We start from the raw sequence: 19,942 nt of genomic DNA, 5'->3' as shown, positions 1-19,942 counted from the left end.
AGTGTGTTTCTGATGATGCCTTTCTTCCTGAAGGCAGATGCAGCAAAAGTACTGAAAACGTTGTTTTATCCCCTGCCGGCGCGCTTCTCCACACATGCCTGAAGTCACGGAGGCAGCGGCCTCCTTGCTTCAAGTCAGGGTAACCGCGCCCCCTTCCCTGCCCCTAAAAATGTGAAAAAAATATATAACGGATCCGTTTCTCCGGTTGACATCCGGAGAGACGGATCCGTTCTTGCAATGCATTTGTAAGATGGATCCGCATCCGGATTTGTCTACAAATGCTGTCCATTTGCATGCAGATTGCCGGTGACGGAACTGCTTGCCGGGTCACTCTGCCGCAAGTGTGAAAGTAATCTTACACGCATGCATGTGCTCATTCATATCAAATACTATACACAGTAATTAAAATGAAAGGTTTAAAAACACTTGGCAAAACTAAATACATCCACAGCTACTGAAATCTGTCACATCAGAGAGTCATTGTGAAGAATTAGAAACCCCGAGCAAAAAAGAAAGAAAATCCTGGATTCTGCTGCTGAGGAGATCAAATAACTTCTACTGTGTGCTAATATTTTCCAGTAGCTGTGCCAGTGCTAATCCAGGCCAGACAGTTCTCCAAGGGCAAGCAGCAATGTCTCCTCTCCACCCTGGCGTAGACATTCATACGACACCTTCCGCCCTACTAAGTAGCTTAAATCTTATAAAACAATCAACGTGACAAACCTATCATTATCCTGTTTGTATGAAAGTTATATATAACTATATAGTATAATAATAAATACTTTGCTTTAAGTTTGCATATATGAAATAACAGTTTGCACAAGATAATGATAATCTGCAAGTTTACCACATTTAAACTACCCCCCCCCCCCACCCACCACCACAACATACACACGCATACTGCAGCAGATTTCTCCGTTCTAGTGCTTCATTAAAGGGCTCATGCACACAAACGTATTTTCTTTCCGTGTCCATTCCGTTTTTTTGCGGACCGTACGCGGAACCATTCACTTCAATGGTTCGGCAAAAAGAACGACAGTTACTCCGTGTGCATTCCGCTTCCATATGTCCGTATTTCCGTTCCGCCAAAAAATAGAACATGTCCTATTATTGTCCGCATTATGGACAAGGATAGTAAAGTTCTATTACGGGCCAGCTGTTCCGTTCAGCAAAATACGGAATGCACACGCAGGTCACCATATTTTTTGCGGACCACAAAATACATACGCTCGTGTGCATGAGCCCAAAGTCCCCATAAGAGTGGAAGCCACAGTGCTGACAACAGTGACAGTTCCCCCCCATGATGAAGGCCTTCATTGTGTTCCCAAAAGAGACAGCTGTGCCACCACTGTGCCAGTCACAACAAATTGGGGAATCTGGATTGGTGCCTGACTTAGGCTACTTTCACAAAACGGATCCGTTACAATAATACAACCGCATGCATCCGTCATAAGCCGATCCGTTTGTATTATCTCTAACATAGCCAAGACGGATCCGTCATGAACTCCATTGAAAGTCATTGGAGGACGGATCCGTTTTCTATTGTGCCAGATTGTGTCAGAGAAAACGGATCTGTCCCCATTGACTTGCACTGTGTGTCAGGACGGATCTGTTTAGCTCAGTTTCGTCAAGCGGACAACAGTTTTAGTGTCCGCCTCCAGAGCGGAATGGAGACTGAACGGAGGCAAACTGATGCATTCTGAGCGGAGCCTTTTCCATTCAGAATGCATTAGGGCAAAACTGATCCGTTTAGGACCTCTTGTGAGAGCCCTAGACGGATCTCACAGACGGAAATCCAAAACACGAGTGTGAAAGTAGCCTTAGTGGCACAATACAATGTAGGTAGCTCAGTGAACTGATTTAAATAAACCCAAAAATCTATAAAATATGTAGTATGTAATAATGGCTCTCAAAGCTTACTTATTATAGAATATTTATTAATTGATAGTAAGTATATTATATACAGAACAAGTTATGTCAAAACGAATGATACATGTAAAGAAGGGTTACGATAAAGTCATGCCGGACAAATAAAAATAATTATAAAAATATAGAGTGGCATTTATCAAACAGAAATATATTAGGCACAGTGTCACGGTGCGGTTCACTGTCAAAGTTGTGGCCGTGTAGGCTGGCTGCATGTCCTCTCGCGTACTGGCTGCAGGCTGACTCCTGTGTAGGCTGGTTGCTTGGGGCTGCGTGCTGGCTGCGGTGTCTTGTGTGAACTTGCCTGTGAGTGTGTGCACTCCCCGTGTCTGCATCTCGGTGCAGTTCTTGTCACTGTTGCCGTGTAGACTGGCTGCAGGCTCTCTCGTGTACTGGTTGCAGGCTGACACCTGTGCATGCTGGTTGCTTGGGGCTGCATGCTGGCTGCGGTGGTGTGTGTGAACTGTGGCTGTGGTTTGTGGCTTTCCTTGTCCATATCTCTGTGGTTCCTGTTACTGGTGCCGTGCACTAGCTGTGGGTATCCCCATGTATGCTGGTTCTGTGATGCGTGCTGGCTATGGCCCTGTGTGTGAACAGGGTCTGACTATGGATACATTTCTGTTTGTATCATGGGTGTGCTCTGGCGTACCGGCTGCGGGTGACTCAGTGTTTGCTGTGTTCACTTCTCTGTTCATGCAGGCTTCCCTCCCTGTTTGGTTCTGCTGGGGTTAACTTCCCCTGGTCTGTTCCTGGGTGTGTCTTATCAGGTGGCCTGGTTAATCCAGCTTTATCTATCTGTGAGCTGTGGGGCTTGGTGTCAGTCTGTCTTGTGCCTTACTGGGTGTAGCACCTTGCTTCTAACCCAGGGGGTTTTGCCATCTACCCTTGCCTGGTAATGCATTGTTGTTGTTTTGTCTGTTCTCTGTACCTGTCCTGTTATGATGTTGTTATCCTTGTCCATGCTTTGCCTGTTCTTCTGCACCTGTTCTCTGTCTGGATCCACTCTGTTCCATGTCTAGCCTAGCAGTGTTCCAACTGCATCTGAGCTGGCAGCCTGGCAGTGTTAAACGGCTTCTGATCCTGTCCTATGTCCAGCCTGGCAGTGCTAAACTTCTTCTGATCTAGTCTGTTCCTTGTCTGTCCTGCAGTGCCTTACTGCTTCTGTTCCTGTGTTTGTCCTGCCTTCGTGAGAGGGTCCCTGGGTTCTCCGGAGGGAGGATCTCTAGTCTGTGTGCAGCTCTGCCTGTGACCACCATGCTTCCGTTCCGCATGGGGTCCAGGCATCTGCTTCTGTGCTGGTTCCTGTTTGTCTTGTTGTCTGATCCATGTCCTGAGTTTGTTTCGATTCCAGTCCTGTTGTCTGTGGTTTCCTGCAGGTAGCGGCCAAGTGTACCAGGACCTTCCTGGAGGTGCGACCAGTAAGCCATCGGCCAAGTTCATGCCCACCACCACCAGGGGCTCTGTGAAGAACGGGGCTCACTGGCTCTCCGCCTTCTGGGTTTTGCCTCTGGTCTGCCGGTGCACTTGGTTCTGTGGTAGTGCTACCACTATTTCCTAACCTGCATGTCACTACTGTCATGTTCATTTATTACATGTGTAATAAAGTACTCTGTTGGTCCCTGGTCTGAATCTTGCCTGTGTCCTGTTTGCAAGACGTCCCGGGGGTCTGCCCTGGGCCCCCGGCACGTGACACACAGACTGCGACTTTTCCCTGCTAACGTCAGGTCTAAATAAGTGGGCGTGGTGTGGGTGGGGACGGGCCGGCAGGCCTGTCTTATTTACAATTTTTTACGCCTGTTTTAGGTGTAGAAAAAGGTCTAAATGTAATACACCAAGGAAGCTGTCTTACTTTTAGAACTAGCGGAGGATCCGCCAAAGTTTTGGAGAGGCCGGTGCCTCTTCATAACTTCCGTGGATCCATCCCCAGGTATAGGGGTTATTAAGATCAGCGTCTAAAGCGCCGGTCTTAATAAATGTGCCCCAAAGATATAAAAATATTGCAATATTGTGGGGCCCTCACATTATAAAAATACAAAATGTGTTTAATTTTATCAATAGAATAAAAGTCTGTTAAAAATACACAAGATCTATATCTATTAATTACTCACAGCGCTATATGTATTTAAAGGGGTTGACATAATCAGAATTTCACCGAGGCAGCCGCCCTGACAAGAGCATCGGAGCAGTTCATGCTCCGATGCTCTCCTTTGCCCTGCGCTGAATCCCGCAGGACAAATGCATTTTGTGGAGATCTGTTGACGTCAGCAGTAAGCTCGGTGACGTCACTGGTACTGATGGGCAGGCTTTAGTGAGCCGGTGAGGTCACCGAACACACTGCTGGGCGGAAGCTTCCGCCCAGCAGTGTGTTATAGTAAATAAAAGAGCCCTTGCCCTGCGCGATCCTGTGCAGGGCAAGGGAGAGCATCGGAGCATGAACTGCTCCAATGCTCAAGTCAGGGGGGCTACCTGAGTGAAATTATGGGTATATCCGGGTTCAGCTCTGAACCCGGACAACCCCTTTAAATCGTCAAAGACTATTATATCCACAAGCCACATTAGTCTGCATTCACAGGTAAGCTTTGAGACAGTTATTAGAGTAGAACTTTAACTCAGCCATAAGGAGACATATGAAAAGTGTACATGCCTACTAGAGGCAACCCCTCAGAGGTCATTAGTATACAAAGCCTTAGGTAAGCATCACTGTGTGTTATAGGTGGAGATGGGACAATTTGAAAATTTAAACTGTAACATACAACATAGGAAATATGTGAAAATACCATTAGCATTCACATATGAAGAACAGTCAGATTAGAGGGAGTCTGCTTAGAGGCAGTGAGGCCACATCTGTTCCGAAAAAGCAGACTATATAGAAGGGGGGAAACAAACTCTTACATATCTCGGCACCACCCATCCAAAATTATAGCTGGTGAGGGGGTATCGGGAAGTCAAGCTGGTTCCCACTCGGACTTTGTCCAGTTTGTTCTTTTGAATGTGCCTAGATACAGGGCCTTCAGGGAGTAGACCCCACCTGTTGAGAAGGACCGCTACTTCTTGAGAAGAAATGCAAGCGGTCAGCTGCCCTTTAAGAGAAATTAGTAATTTTACTGGGAAACCCCATCTATATCGGATCTTCTGAGCGTATTCCTTTCTTTTCGCCAACGTGGCTGCGGATAGATCCAAGAAAACCGAGATATCGTTGAAAGAAGCCGATGGGGTTGGATCTAGACGTAAAATTCTCAGGAACTTTTCTTTAACTTGATAAAAGTGGATGCGAGCTACAACATCGCGCGGGACTGAGGGATCCAGCCCCTTGGGCTTCGGGATGCGGTGAATCCGGTAAATCTTGAGGTCGCGCTCCGAGAGGTCAGGAACAGCTTCTTTTAGCTAATTTTGTAGGAAGAATTCAAGCTCCGAGGGGCCAACTGATTCTTGTATACCTCTGATTCGCACATTGTTCCGCCTATGGCGGTCCTCTAGATCCTGGATTTTGTTTTTAATGGCCGTAAGGTCATCTTCTATCGCTTCATGCGCATCGATCAGAGAATTATGTGAGGCGGCGTATTCCGCCATCTTGCCCTCCCCGTGAGACACGCGGTCCCCCAGACCTTGGATATCACGCTTCATCTCCTTTAACAGGCAGGAGAAATCAGTCCTCAGCGAGGACTGTAGAGAGTCCAGCATCATACGCAGGGAGCCGAGAGCTCAAGCAGCCGCCGCCATCAACGTGCAGGCCACGCCCCCCCTTTGAGACAGTTATTATATCCTACAAATTTTAGGAACCCATATTGACAAAAAGTAACACTGGGGCACATTTACCAATCTTATAGATGGCTTACACTTACACAGGCTGTCTAGACCTGCAGCAAATTTATCACAGGGGCTCAGACTGGATGAAACATGTGGTGCAGGGATACACACATTTCTCTGACTCTTTGCCATCTATTGGCTGGCTTACTTTGAGTCAGAATTTTCGGCCAGAATCAAGGTGCATTTATGGCGCAAAGTGGTACATATTCGACTATAGCCCCATTCCAATAAAGCCCTGTCCCCTTCACGACCCTCTATTTCTGCAAGTTGGGCTACAAGAGTGGAAACCTTAGTTGTGCCAATTTGAGCCACCTTTTAGACAAATTATAGGCCCATACACATTAGTAAATTAGGGCCACAGTATCCTCAGAAAACTGAGGCAGGAGTGATGTAAAAGGCTATTTTACATACACACCATTTTTGTAAAAAAAATTGTCAACTTTAATTTGGTCATAAATCGGACAATTGTTCAGGAGGGGAAAGAGAGTGACTGGAAACCAAGCCATTATAAAGCTAGTCTGAAGAATTTGCTAGTGAATGGCATTCTGCTGCTTGCTATGAAGTGCATATACATGCCAGCTGCAGAAGCCAAAAGAAGCAACATTTTTAATTATACCCAATGAGGAAAAAGTTCCTTTTTTTTTCAATTGCAAAATAGAACACAAAAGTGACCATAGCAAATGTACGTCCAGCACCAACTCTCCTCTCGCTGGTGTTGTCAGAAACCAGATTTGTGAAATCAGCAGAAGACCACCGCATATACAGTTGCAATAAAAAGTATGTAAACCCCTTGGAATGATATGGATTTCTGCACAAATTGGTCATAAAATGTGATCTGATCTTCATCTAAGTCACAACAATAGACAATCACAGTCTGCTTAAACTAATAACACACAAAGAATTAAATGTTACCATGTTTTTATTGAACACACCATGTAAACATTCACAGTGCAGGTGGAAAAAGTATGTGAACCCTTGGATTTAATAACTGGTTGAACCTCTTTTGGCAGCAATAACTTCAACCAAACGTTTCCTGTGGTTGCAGATCAGACGTGCACAACGGTCAGGAGTAATTCTTGACTATTCCTCTTTACAGAACTGTTTCAGTTCAGCAATATTCTTGGGATGTCTGGTGTGAATCGCTTTCTTGAGGTCATGCCACAGTATCCCAATCGGGTTGAGGTCAGGACTCTGACTGGGCCACTCCAGAAGGTGTATTTTCTTCTGTTTAACCCATTCTGTTGTTGATTTACCTCTATGCTTTGGGTCGTTGTCCTGTTGCAACACCCATCTTCTGTTGAGCTTCAGTTGGTGGACAGATGGCCTTAAGTTCTCCTGCAAAATGTCTTGATAAACTTGGGAATTCATTTTTCCTTCGATGATAGCAATCCGTCCAGGCCCTGACGCAGCAAAGCAGCCCCAAACCATGATGCCCCCACCACCATACTTCACAGTTGGGATGAGGTTTTGATGTTGGTTTGCTGTGCCTCTTTTTCTCCACACATAGTGTTGTGTGTTTCTTCCAAACAACTCAACTTTGGTTTCATCTGTCCACAGAATATTTTGCCAGTACTGCTGTGGAACATCAAGGTGCTCTTGTGCAAACTGTAAACGTGCAGTAATGTTTTTTTTGGACAGCAGTGGCTTCCCCTGTGGTATCCTCCCATGAAATCCATTCTTGTTTAGTGTTTTCAGTATCGTAGATTCACTAACAGGGATGTTAGCATATGCCAGAGACTTTTGTAAATCTTTAGCTGACACTCTAGGATTCTTCTTCACCTCATTGAGCAGTCTGCGCTGTGCTCTTGCAGTCATCTTTACAGGACGGCCACTCCTAGGGAGAGTAGTAGCAGTGCTGAACTTTCTCCATTTATAGACAATTTGTCTTACCGTGGACTGATGAACAGCAAGGCTTTTGGAGATACTTTTATAACCCTTTCCAGCTTTATGCAAGTCAACAATTCTTAATCGTAGGTCTTCTGAGAGCTCTTTTGTGCGAGGCATCATTCACATCAGGCAATGCTTCTAGTAAAAAGCAAACCCAGAACTGGTGTGTGTCGTTTATAGGGCAGGGCAGCTGTAACTAACACCTCCAATCTCATCTCATTGATTGGACTCCAGTTGGCTGACACCTCACTCCAATTAGCTGTTGGAGATGTCATTAGTCTAGGGGTTCACATACTTTTTCCACCTGCACTGTGAATCTTTACATAGTGTGTTCAATAAAAACATGGTAACATTTAATTCTTTGTGTGTTATTAGTTTAAGCAGACTGTGATTGTCTACTGTTGTGACTTAGATGAAGATCAGATCCCATTTTATGACCAATTTGTGCAGAAATCCATATCATTCCAAAGGGTTCACATACTTTTTCTTGAAACTGTATATTGTGCCTATAACAGCAATGTAACCATTGCCAGACTGGCATTACCAGGGCCTACCAAAGGAAATTATATTATCAATAAAAGTTTTGAATGAAAGAAATAGACCCTTGTGGCAAGTGATTGGCTCCAAAGGGAGCCAAATGAATTTTTTATCCTGGATCTTTAGGGCTCATTATAGTACCAGATTCTTGGCCCACCAAAGTGTTCTCGGGTACTGTGGTGTGCCAGTCCGACCCTGAATGTAACCCATGCAAGTAGATATAATAACCAATGTGCGATTCTGTTCGCCATGCAAAAAAAGCTTTTAAAGACTAAATCTGAAGCCAACAAGCATCCCAGACATCCTTCATGTCTCCAGCTCAGCTGCAGTTCTGGCACATGTTCCTCGCAGCATGTACTTCTAATCCCTATCATAACAAATGTTAACATACTGGTGTCTCTAGGCAGGGGGGTCAACCATGGAGCCTAGGTCAGAACTTTATGCCTACAGTCTAAGAGCAACAACGCACATTCTTTCCCAGAACATGAACAGCAGACTTTCAATGCTCAACTAATTTAACCCTTACAGTCTAAAAAAAAGTCCAATTTCACAAACAGTACTCAAAAGGCTAAAAAATGTACAGTACAGTAAAATGATGTAATGCTAGAGTAGAGAGCCATACAATATACTGTACCTCAATGTATCAAGGATGAAAGGAGCAGGCACATCAGCATACCATCCACTTATTGGTAAAGTCCCAGGCATGGAGTGCGAGAATACCACAATGTATGTGAATCCCGTGCACTGGGCTAAGGTCATTCCCATAGATGAAAGAGTCAAATTACAAAAACAACTGCGAGTCTGTCCAAACATGGGCAGCGATGGGTCAGGTAGGGGACATCCAGAGAAGACCCTGGTATTCATACTAGTCAAAGGTCAGGGATATTCCAGAACCCATGAATTGTGTTGCAAACAAACAGCATTAACAGTATTGGTAAAATGAAATCTAAGGGACCCAAAATGAGTAACGATGTAATACAAATCAGAATGCAATAAAGTGTAATATGTATATTTTTTGCTGTTTTAGCCATATATAATTACAGCAAGACCGGACACGGGACCGCATTCCTTCTGGTCAGATGTGGCTGTGTGGTATGCACCTATACAGGTATATACCATGTCATATACCTGTCTAACAATCTGTAAGGCCTGAGCTACACTGATGAAGTCCATCATACCTACAACTTTATGGATGGGAAAAGAAGGACTCTAATGATTTGCTCTGTAAAAGATCAATTTTTTCATCCACATTTATATGGTTCATTAATTTTTATTTATAAGGGGGTTCCACCTTTGGGGGGCCTTTCGGCCAGATACCCCCACATCACCTGATCTGTGGAGGGAATCATACCTACCTGCTCTCCGCCACCAGGTTCCGGCTCCTTTGGTCCCGCTTGTCAAAATCTGGTTTGACGGGGGTCACATGTGCCACTGCAACCAATGACTGGTTGCAACGCTGACAAGCCCCCCATGCATAATGTCAATGGGTCACTTAATGCATGGGGGGCACAGCTGTAGCCAGTCATTGGCTGCAGAGGCACACATGACCCTCGTCAAACTGGATGCTGGCTAGTGGGGGGCCTTAGGAGCAGGAGCAGGTAATTATGCTTCCCTCTGCAGGCCTGGTGACATTGGGGGTCTGGTTGAAAGACCACCGAGGGTGGACAACCAATTTAAGCAATACCCCAAAAATTATCTAAATAAGAGAACATAAGATAAACTTTATTAGTACGGAAATGTAAAAATTGTCCGTTTTTTTGCCAAAATTTCCTACATCTGAATGGGGTTGGCCTATATTTCTATAGGCCCCATTTACAAGACAGTCACCAAACTTTCTGCAACAAATGTGCAGTGTGAACATAAACTTAGGTCTGTTTAATAATCTTACCTCCTGGACATCCTCAAAGGGTGGCTGTGTGTCGGCATGACTTGGACTGGTTGTGGGTTTTTGCTGTAAACAGATATTGTAGAAGTTATATACTAGCCCAGTTATTCAATAATTCATTTGCCAACATCCCTGTGCATCAGTACTGTCTGTGATAACCCCTCCTGCAACTGCAATGTCAACTTTACCTCTGCAAATGACATCACTCTGTGTAATTCATTTGTTTGCCAGGTGGGGGAGCTAGACTACAGAACCGTTTATTGCTGCTATTGAATAGCCAGCTGCAGACTAGATTACACACAGCCATATGGAAAACTAATGTAAGAAAAACATAGGCTGCCACCCATACTATAGGTAGTAAATGAAAGCCTGTAACATCCATCTAAAAGAAATGTGCACTCACAATAATATGTCATGCCTGCAGATCTATATCTTCTACATAAACAATACATATAAATTCAACATTTGCAGTGATACAAAATTCTGCCATGTGCTATCTACAGCGTGACCTGAAAAAGTGCACAGCACGCAAATTTAATTTTATTAAACCTCATTCATATGAACTGAAATGTATTTTATTGCAAATTTGTTTTCTGGATTCTAGTCCATACAGAAAATCTGCAACTAAACTGCAGCTAATCCACTTTGTCTGAAGCCAGCTTAAAGGGGTTGTCCAGGATTTTAATATTGATGATCTCAGTATCACTGTATGCCTTTAATTTCATTGGGAAGCATAAAAAGATGTTTTCACAGAAGAAACATCAGGATATGCTCCATCAGATACTGTATGGTAGGAGGTAATCTACCCTAGATACATTGGAGGGCATGGTATGGCAGCACACACAGTGCCACTGGGCAGTCATGAAGCCCATGAGTTCAAATTCATCCAAATGGTTTTCAATATGGATAATATCAGAACCAGCCAGCCATCTTTTCCCAACCTAAATTCAGCAAGCTCTATTTCTTTGGACATCATTTAGCCCATTGGGAGCATCAGCGTGCTGAAACAGGAAAGGACGTTCTTCAAAATTTGGTCACACAGTTGGAGGTCCCCAATTCTCTAAGATGTACCGGTAATTGTCAGCTGTTGCAACACGATCCACCTTCCACAGAACTAAGGGGCTCAGTAGAAACCATGATGAAAAGCCTCAAATCATTCATCCTCCTTCAAATTTTCCAATCCACACAATTCAGTTGGGAAATGTTCCTCAGGAATCACTTCCATCCTTCATACTACTAGATACTGATGTGTGATTCATCACTAAAGAAAAGACGGAGCTTCTGCCCAGTACTGGTCTGCATTACCCACTTGGCATGTCAAGCATTGTGTGGTTGCTTGGCCATGAAAACCCAACCCTTGAAGCTCATGAAAGACTCCCAAGCATTGAGTGTTGAAAGAACAGACCTACTACTTTTCAGATGGGTTCCAGCACTTTCAAACAGTCCAAGCAAAGAAATACGTTCTGTTTTAGCAGTAGCGTCCCATCAAAATGTCACATTGGAAGCCACTAGGCTCTTCAGTAAGAGCCCTTCCACTGTCTTCGGAGGATAAATGGTTTGTGTTATCAACATGCAAGGCAGAAATAGTAGAGCCCACTAATTAGAAGGGCTACTCCAACACTTTGGCCATATAGTGTAGGTTTCCCACCAGACCAGGCCTTTTCTTGCTCATCTTTTTCCAGCTTCACACAAGCCAACATCTTCCGTTACATTAGGCCATGGTCACATTATGTTAAGCATTTAAACGACAACATAGTCGTAATTTCAACTGTATAGAAAAGTATAGTCAATTACATTTTTCTATACAGAGGCTTCCCTCAAATAAAAAAAATAAAAAACAGAAAGCAAAATGTGATTTGAATATAGCCTTAATGTGTACCTCTAGTTTAAAAATATAAAAATGTCATAGTGGTGACTTTAGGTCCTCATGTTCGGTACCTGGGTGGAGCCTTTTCCTACAAAGCTCAGCCACTTGTGCTGCAGATCCCTTATTGTTATTGTCATGCGGCCTGGTCACCAGTCTCTGTTTCTGCAAGCTTTCCATTACACACTTGCCCCCTTACACTCCTAGTAGTATATTCCCTGTACATACAGTCTAGTTGTAAATCCCTGTCTGAGTTAGGGTACCTTCACACGTTTTTCTTTTCCGGCATAGAGTTCCGTCCTAGGGGCTACGGTTTTATCTCCGGCCAAAAAAACTGAAGACTTGTCTGAATGCCAGATCCGGCATTTTATTCCATAGGAATGTATTAGTGCCGATCCGGCATTCAAAATACCGGAATGCCGGATCCGTCCTTCCGGTCTGCGCACCAAAAAGGTAAAAAAAAAAAAAATCCGGATCCATTTTGCCGGATGACACCGGAAAGACGGATCCAGCATTTCAATGCATTTATTTGACTGATCAGGCATTTTTAAGACTGATCAGGATCCTGATCAGTCTTACAAATGCCATCAGTTGGCATACGTTTTGCCGGATCACTCTGCCACAAGTGTGAAAGTAGCCTTAGGACCCATGCACGCAACCATATCTGAAACTGTGGTCTGCAAATTGCCGATATGTTATATCTTTTTGCAGAACGGACATACAGAAGCAGAAAGTACACGGATGGTCCGTGAGCTTTCAGCATCCGTATGTCCGTTCCGGTAAAAAGATAGAACATGTCCACAAAATGCCAACGGCACACGGACTGCATCCGCAGATTTGCGGACCACATTGTCAGACATATTGGCTGCAAAATGCAGACGGCAGTATCATATGGATCTGCAAAAAAATATGGACAGCATCCGCATTTGGCAGATCCACGATTTGCAGACCGCAAACGGATACGGTTGTGTGCATAAGACCTAAGCTGGAAGTTATTTTCACTACCTCTCTCTCTCTCTGTCGCTCTACTTATCTGCTCCTGAAGCTGACATCAGCAGGGAGAGAGCTGCAGTAAATCAAGTCTTCTGGCATGCACAATCTGAAAGTACTGTTTTTTATTCTAGACTAGAAACTTGAAGTTTCCCACTAGCAGAAGTTTTAAAGCCTCCAGATAAAAGAACTGTTGAGGTGCACTCACCTGAGGGTCTTCTTTACTGTGGCTGTTGTCATTACCCATATCGGACTCTTTGGTGTAATGTCATGAGCCAGAACCTGAGAAGAAAACACAAGTACTAAGGTTAGTATTATCAGAGAGGTAACATATTGAGGGCAATGTCCATGCACACTTACAATAGTTTTCCTGAAGTCCAGCTGTTTTTGCTTTAAGAGTTTCAATTCCTTGCTTACTGACGAGTTCCCATCCAGGGTGTTGTGTCTGCAGCCGTGTGCCGTGACATACACTTCTTGACTGTACACGCAGAGTTAATGACGTTTCATCTTCCTCCTGCACGAATAGGTAAAATACAATTATTATCTGGGACTCGCCCGTCATAACACCAAACCTGCTAAACACACACAGCCAGCAGCCGCCCCTGGCAAGAAATCGAGGAAGTAGGCGACTCAATTAATCCCGGATCATCTGTCACCTGTACGGCCGCAGAGCCAGGACTGTGTGTTCAGATTTCACTGAGAAGGGACTTTAAGGGGGTTTCTAGTTTTATGTAACAAATGAAAAGCTCAACAGCTTTCAGATTCCACTGCCTTTAGTTTTGGGCTCTTTTAATGACTAGGTTAGATGGACTATCTATAGTCCACAGTGGACGATAACCTGCACGTTCGTTTTATTGACATAGTTATAGAGTCAGTTCCTAGCCAGCGTGAGTCAGTGTAAAACCCTATAGCCTCCTGCCAGGTGCCAGTAAGCGAGATCCCATCTGTTGTGATATCTACATCATAAATGTCACATGGAGAAATGGCATATGTGGTTTAGAAAGCTGGAACAAGGGTGGAAGTATGAGGATATCCTAAACTTTAATATCGACCCTGAACAAAGGGGGGGGGGGGGGGGAATCAGCATTCTTTAGACAATGGATCAGGCATCTTGAACCCCGACATGCCCGATCTTTCTTTCCACTAACATCTAGTGTTAAACGGCATCTGTCAGCAGTTTTGTACCTATGACACTGGCTGACCTGTTACATGTGCACTTGGCAGCTGAAGGCATCTGTGTTGGTCCCTTGTTCATATGTGTCCGCACTGCTGAGAAGATTGATGTTTTATTATATGGAAATTAGCCTGCTGACAGACGCCCTTTAAGCAGTGTCGGACTGGGATGCCTAGGGCCCACCAGTAAAACATTCTAATATTACCTGCTCACACAGCAGCAAGATGCTACCAGATGATGGAATATGGGGGTCCCTGCAGTAACTTTGAGAAGGTAGGTCCTGGGGAGAAGAGGACACTGGCAGCTTTCCTCTAGACCTAGAAGTCATCTCAGCTCTGATCGTGTCTATGATAATACACTGGGGAGTTTCTATATAATCTATCAAGTCTTTTATATGAACACAGGCCGGTTGAGGTGCTGTACATTGAATATATGTATGTAGTGCAGTAAGTCTACTGTGTTATGTGCCACTTGTACAGGGGGTGGGAGACTAGGGGTCCGGCGGGGGATTCAACTGTACCCCTGTGGGTCAGTCCTATAGATAGGGAATAATTTGTAACAACCAGAATACTCCTTAAAGGGATTTTTCAAAGGAATAATTTCTGGCTCTGGTCCTTGTGGTCTTCCACTTCCTGCTCCTCGGCTTGACACACAGGAACTTGTTGGCACTACCTGCTCAGCCAATCATGGCCACAGCAGAGAGCCGTACAAAGCCAGTGATTGGCCGAGTGGGCAGTCCAAGCCATTTCTTATATGTCGAGCCAAGGAGCAGCAAGTTGAGAGAGGAGCATGGACTAGAACACAGTAGGAATGGCAGGGGCTTGGGATGAGTGAGGCGAGTAAATATTCTCTCTCATTTTTAACCCGGCGCCAGGAAGCTTCCCTTTACAGGTCCGGCAGATAGGGGGGGGGGGTTTGCCCAAATCTCCTCTTCCATTCTTGCACAACCCCTTTAAGGACTGGTTCACATGAACATAATTTATGTCCATGTGTTGTCTGGGTGGACAACGGACTTCAGACGGACCCGTAGGAGGAAGTGGTGCTGTTCACACCTCAGTCCATGCACTATTCTGGTCTGTGTCGCATGGAATACATACCAGGAGACAAGTGGAATAGTGTCTTCGATGCGATGGTCATCAGGTTCACGTCCAGTGAGGAGATACTGACCTACTCCTACTTGCGGTCACAACGCAGATGATTTTTAATCAGGGGTGTATGACTAAGGCCTAATATTGTTTCTGTGGAAAAATCTTCTGCACAGTCCTCCATGTAAGACCCGTAAGCTAAGAACCGACCTATCGCATTGCTTTGTTAGGGTATATGCATGTATTTCCCGAGTCCCATCTCATGTAATATGGTAACATTGCCCATAAGTAACACGGACTGTCATAGGCCATCTTGCATACTGGATCAGCTTGCCACTTGTGTAATGTCTGAGTCACAAATAGCTGAGGCGCAATGTGAGTGTGAAGAGCACAATTTCACACGGATTATTTTAGGGAGTGTCTCAAGTTAATGGCTGCCAACATTTTAGAATAACATCAATGTGCACTTTGCTTCTGAAGAGATGTCTAATGTGTTCAGTGAAGCTTCGTGTGCTAAGATTCCCATTAAAACTAAGGTTTGTACATTTCTTATCTTAGAAAGGACCTATCAGCATGCCTAACTAATTCTCATTTCTCTCTTATTCCTCCTAGAAATTAATGAATAAATTAACGACTGTTACCATTCTACTTGTCAAAGGGGTGTGTTCCTACACAGACAGCAGTGATTGGACAGTGTTAGATTGTGTGGGAACACCCCCCCCCCCAACTGGTAACAACCAGTTGCCGGGGCGTTGCTAGGGTTTGAAAACATCTGGGGCACAAGACCACTGTACCACACCCCCGTGAAGCCACGCCCCCATCACCACCGGGGGGGAGGCCCTTCACAGTAGTTATTAACCCCTTTCAGCAGTGCCCCCTTCACAGTAGTTATTAACCCCTTTCAGCAGTCCCCCCTTCAGTGAATGGGGGACTGCTGAAAGGGGTTAATAACTACTGTGAATGGCCTAGCCGTCTGGGCAACCCCACAGATCATCCCCCCAACCCTTGTACTTGTTCTGCTGATCCGCTACTTGCGGGCTGTGTGGGCATGAGTTCAGTCACTTCGGGGCGCAATCCGTGACCTACAGCGGCGGGTCTCGCGGGATCACGCGCCGCAGGATGGGATTGCGCACCGAAGTGACTGAACTCATGCCCGCAAGTAGCGGAACAAGTACAAGGGGGGTGGGGAATAGCCAAATTTTAAAAAAATGCTACCAGGCCAGCATAACATTCGGGGCACTGGACAAAACATCCGGGGCTCAAGCCCTGAATGTTTTGACCTAACGACGCCCCTGACCAGTCAATTTATTCATACATTTCTAGAACGAATAATAGAGGAACAGCACAACACAGACTCTTAAAGATGCCCATACACTTTCTATAGCTGTCGAATGCTCGTTTGGCTTCCCCATACACATACACATATTTTGGCCGAGTATATGTATTTTCAATTGAGAGAGAAAAAGCCAGGAGAACAGTAGGACTGGGCAATGAAATTCAATTTCAATTCAAATCCTTCTCTTTCCCAACATGTGACATTCCCCATACGCAGGGTATACAGTGTATACTCTTTCTATACACATTAGATTGCTGTCCGCTCCCGCTGACAACAGTGGGTTCAGTTGACAATAAGCTAATGCATATGCAGTGATCCATAGGGGGAGGGCTGGTGGTCATTCATGGCGGCTGTCCTCACTCCAGCCTTCCCTAGGGCCCCGCAGTGAATGGAGGCAACACCCTTTCTTTCCTCAGGGCACACCCTAGACTTTCTGGGGCTCCTGCCTGGTGTTGATTGGGGTGCCCTTGATGTTAGGTAGATGAGCGCAAGGCAGGATGGCAGATGATGGGGCTAGAGGACAGAAGGTTGAGTCAAAAACCAGGCCAGTTTGGTATACTAGATGGATGATGGGAGTTACAGTTCATATAGCAGCAATAGGCACAGCTCTGAGGTATTTCACAGAGTAGGCTTTTCCCAATAGCTCTGTATAGGCAGCAACAATGATGGTAGTAGTAGTACTCCGTCTTTCTAACTACACCTTGAAAACTTCCCAAATGACCACATTTGTTATTAAAGGTCCCTTTACACGGGATGACCATCTAGCAGATTGTCAGGAAGGAAGCGTTCCTTCCCGACAATCTGCTGATCGCTAGTGGAGGAGACCGATGTATTTACATTTAATGGTCTTCTCCAGAGTATGGGGAGGAGTGATCGCTAATGCCATTGCTCTTCCCTATAAGGACTTGTTGTTTGCCGGCAGGAGATCGTGTTTACACAGCACAATCTTCTGCCGGAAACGCACAAACCATCAGATTACCAGATGAATGAGTGTTTCGCTCATTCATCGGGTAATCGGCGGTACATTAGCTCATTTATCGGGTAATCGGCGGTACATTGGCCGTTAAAGGGGTTGTCTCACTTCAGCAAATGTCATTTATGATGTCGAGAAAGTAATACACAGCACTTACTAATGTATTGTGATTGTCCATATTGCTTCATTTGTAGTCTAGATTCATTTTTTTGACCAATCCATCTGCAGTGGCCGTGCATGCACACTATAGCAAAACACGCCGGCCTCTCTGGGGGCTGGGACTGTGGGAGCATGCTTAGGCCAGTGCTTTTTCCTATAGTGTGCAAGCACGTCCACCACTGCTGGATTACAGGGTGGTCGTAACCATGGAAACGAGCAGTGTATAATGTGATGGACAATGACAATACATTAGTAAGTGCCTTGTATTAACTTTCTCTACATAATAACTGCTATTTGCTGAAGTGAGACAACCCCTTTAACCCTTTCTGCAATTCCCAGGCTGAGGGGTGCAGTTCTTAGATTAAGACAGTCAGTCCGTCTCAAAGTGTGGTCGGAGCTGAAGCAATATACCCTTTCCACAGCAGTGAAGTCTTATTGCCATAACTGAGCAGCACCTTACTGCCTTTATCCAGACACAGCTCTGAAGTGGTTATAAATGATCTGAGATGTCTGTTCTCTTTCTCTCGCTAGTAGTTCAGTTTTGTTGTTCTCTGGCAGCTTTCAGTCTCGGAGATGAAGAGTCTCTGGACTAGGCTTCTCTTTGGGAATACTTCTCAAGAGCTCACACATGCAGGTCTTGCCTCTAGCTCTACTCAGCTAAGACCTCCTATCACCAAGGAGTGGGACCAGCACATCACCCTGGAAACCTAATTAGAACTGCCAAAGTGAACCACTTGTTGCCCACACATAAGAATTAAGAATACACAATGCACAAGGAAATGTGTCCTTCAGCAATTAATTCCCAAGATTTAACTTTGTAACATAAAATTAACCTTTCCACTGGATCACTGCATATATAGGGGCCTAACAGTCAAAAAGCCAGGAAACGAGAGAAAGATAAACAACAAAGAAAAAGAGGGGAAGCAAATATGAGTTTGTCAACTCATTTGAGAGTAGAAATCCAATGTATCCTGGAAGGCCAGGCAGTGGTGCCAGGAGGAGCTGAAGGAGGACCCTGTGCCGCTCAAAGGGAGATCATCTTCTCCTGCTGTTCAATTTTGCACCGATAGAAGGAGGCTCTTGGCATCTACAGTGGACAGAAAAGCATGCTCTGGCGGTATTTACCATGTCTCAGAGTAGGTAATATTTTTTTTTTTATTAATAAATATTATTATTTCGAAATGTTGTTTCGGTCTATACTAAAAATCAAGGACCTCCGGCAACTATGTCTTCTTAGAAAGTTCCCATATTTTGGCACCTGAAATAACATTGTCACCCAGCTCTGCAGTGGTTTCCATGTATTTGTTTAAAGGGGATGTCCGGGTTCAGATGTGAACACGGATATAACCTCGTCTGTACTCATTTACTATACATGAGTGGAGCATCGGAGCATTTCCTTGCTCTGATGCCCCCCTTGCCTTGCGCTGCATTGCGCAGGGCAAGGTCTGCTTGTTTACTGCCGGGCTTCTCCTCACTATGCTAGGTGCAGGCTTCCGCCTAGCAGTGAGCCCTGTGACATCAGCGGCACAAATGGGTGGTCGGTGGCACTGTCCTAGGCTGCTTTAGAGGCAAGTACTAGTGGTAGTTTCCGCCTAGCATAGTGAAGAGAAGCCTGGTATGTCACCGGCAGTAAACAGACCTTGACCTGCGCGATGTAGCGCAAGGCAAGGGGGACCATCGGAGCAAGGAAATGCTCCGACGCTCCACACATACATAGTAGATGAGCACAGACAAGGTTATATCCAGGTTCAGCTCTCAACCGGGACAAGGTTGGTTAAGGTTCTGCTGATCACAACATGGGATTCTTTTGAGTTAAATTTATCACTGTCCCGTTAGGCAACAGAGTAACCCGATCACAACAGTTAATCCTCGTCCGACCACTCGGACACAGAGCTAAGGTGAGCTGCCAAAAATAAAAAACAAAAGGCGTTTCAGGCACAAAATCCTGAGCAGTGTGATATTGAGTGTCCATATTGCTACTATCATCGGTCAAAGATTACTGCACACAAATCTTATATTTCCTGCATCTTATATATTTATCAACCATTAACATGTGTGTAACTTGTGAAGAATCCTAATTTATACTGTACGGCACAAACCGTTAGGATCTGCCTTTTACCTACTGTATAACAAAAGAGGACATAAAAAAAAAAGGGGAGAGATGTTTTCCACATCAAATTGTAAAATCCAAATTGTACACTTCAATTGTATATTGGTGCGGGGTCTAAGGGGTTCTCTAGTTTCACGATGTTAATGACACAGCACTCGCATAAGAGAGTGACTCCTTCAAATGGCTGATCAGTGGGGGGGTGCTGGGTG

The 19,942-nt window shown here is 44.8% G+C and overlaps 1 protein-coding gene across 6 annotated transcripts in view; it reads right to left on the bottom strand.

Moving 5' to 3' along the window:
* Positions 1–19,942, bottom strand: part of TACC2 (transforming acidic coiled-coil containing protein 2) — a 181,915-nt gene that overhangs the window by 151,521 nt on the left and 10,452 nt on the right. For 5 of the 6 annotated variants that reach the window (XM_040438034.1, XM_040438036.1, XM_040438037.1 and 2 more), the window contains exons 2-4: positions 13,257–13,410; positions 13,105–13,178; positions 10,046–10,108 (exon numbers count right to left, since the gene is read on the bottom strand). In XM_040438034.1, the coding sequence (XP_040293968.1) occupies positions 10,046–10,108; positions 13,105–13,143 (102 nt within the window). In that variant the 5' untranslated portion in view covers positions 13,144–13,178; positions 13,257–13,410. Of the gene's footprint in view, positions 1–10,045; positions 10,109–13,104; positions 13,179–13,252; positions 13,411–19,942 lie in introns of all 6 variants that reach the window. The other variant, XM_040438035.1, reaches the window with a different exon arrangement.

Source organism: Bufo bufo, chromosome 6, assembly GCF_905171765.1.
Source record: "Bufo bufo chromosome 6, aBufBuf1.1, whole genome shotgun sequence".
In the NCBI taxonomy this organism is placed as follows: domain Eukaryota; kingdom Metazoa; phylum Chordata; class Amphibia; order Anura; family Bufonidae; genus Bufo; species Bufo bufo.
The sequence above is the reverse complement of the archived record's forward strand: the minus strand, read 5'-3'. Positions and strand labels throughout refer to the sequence as shown.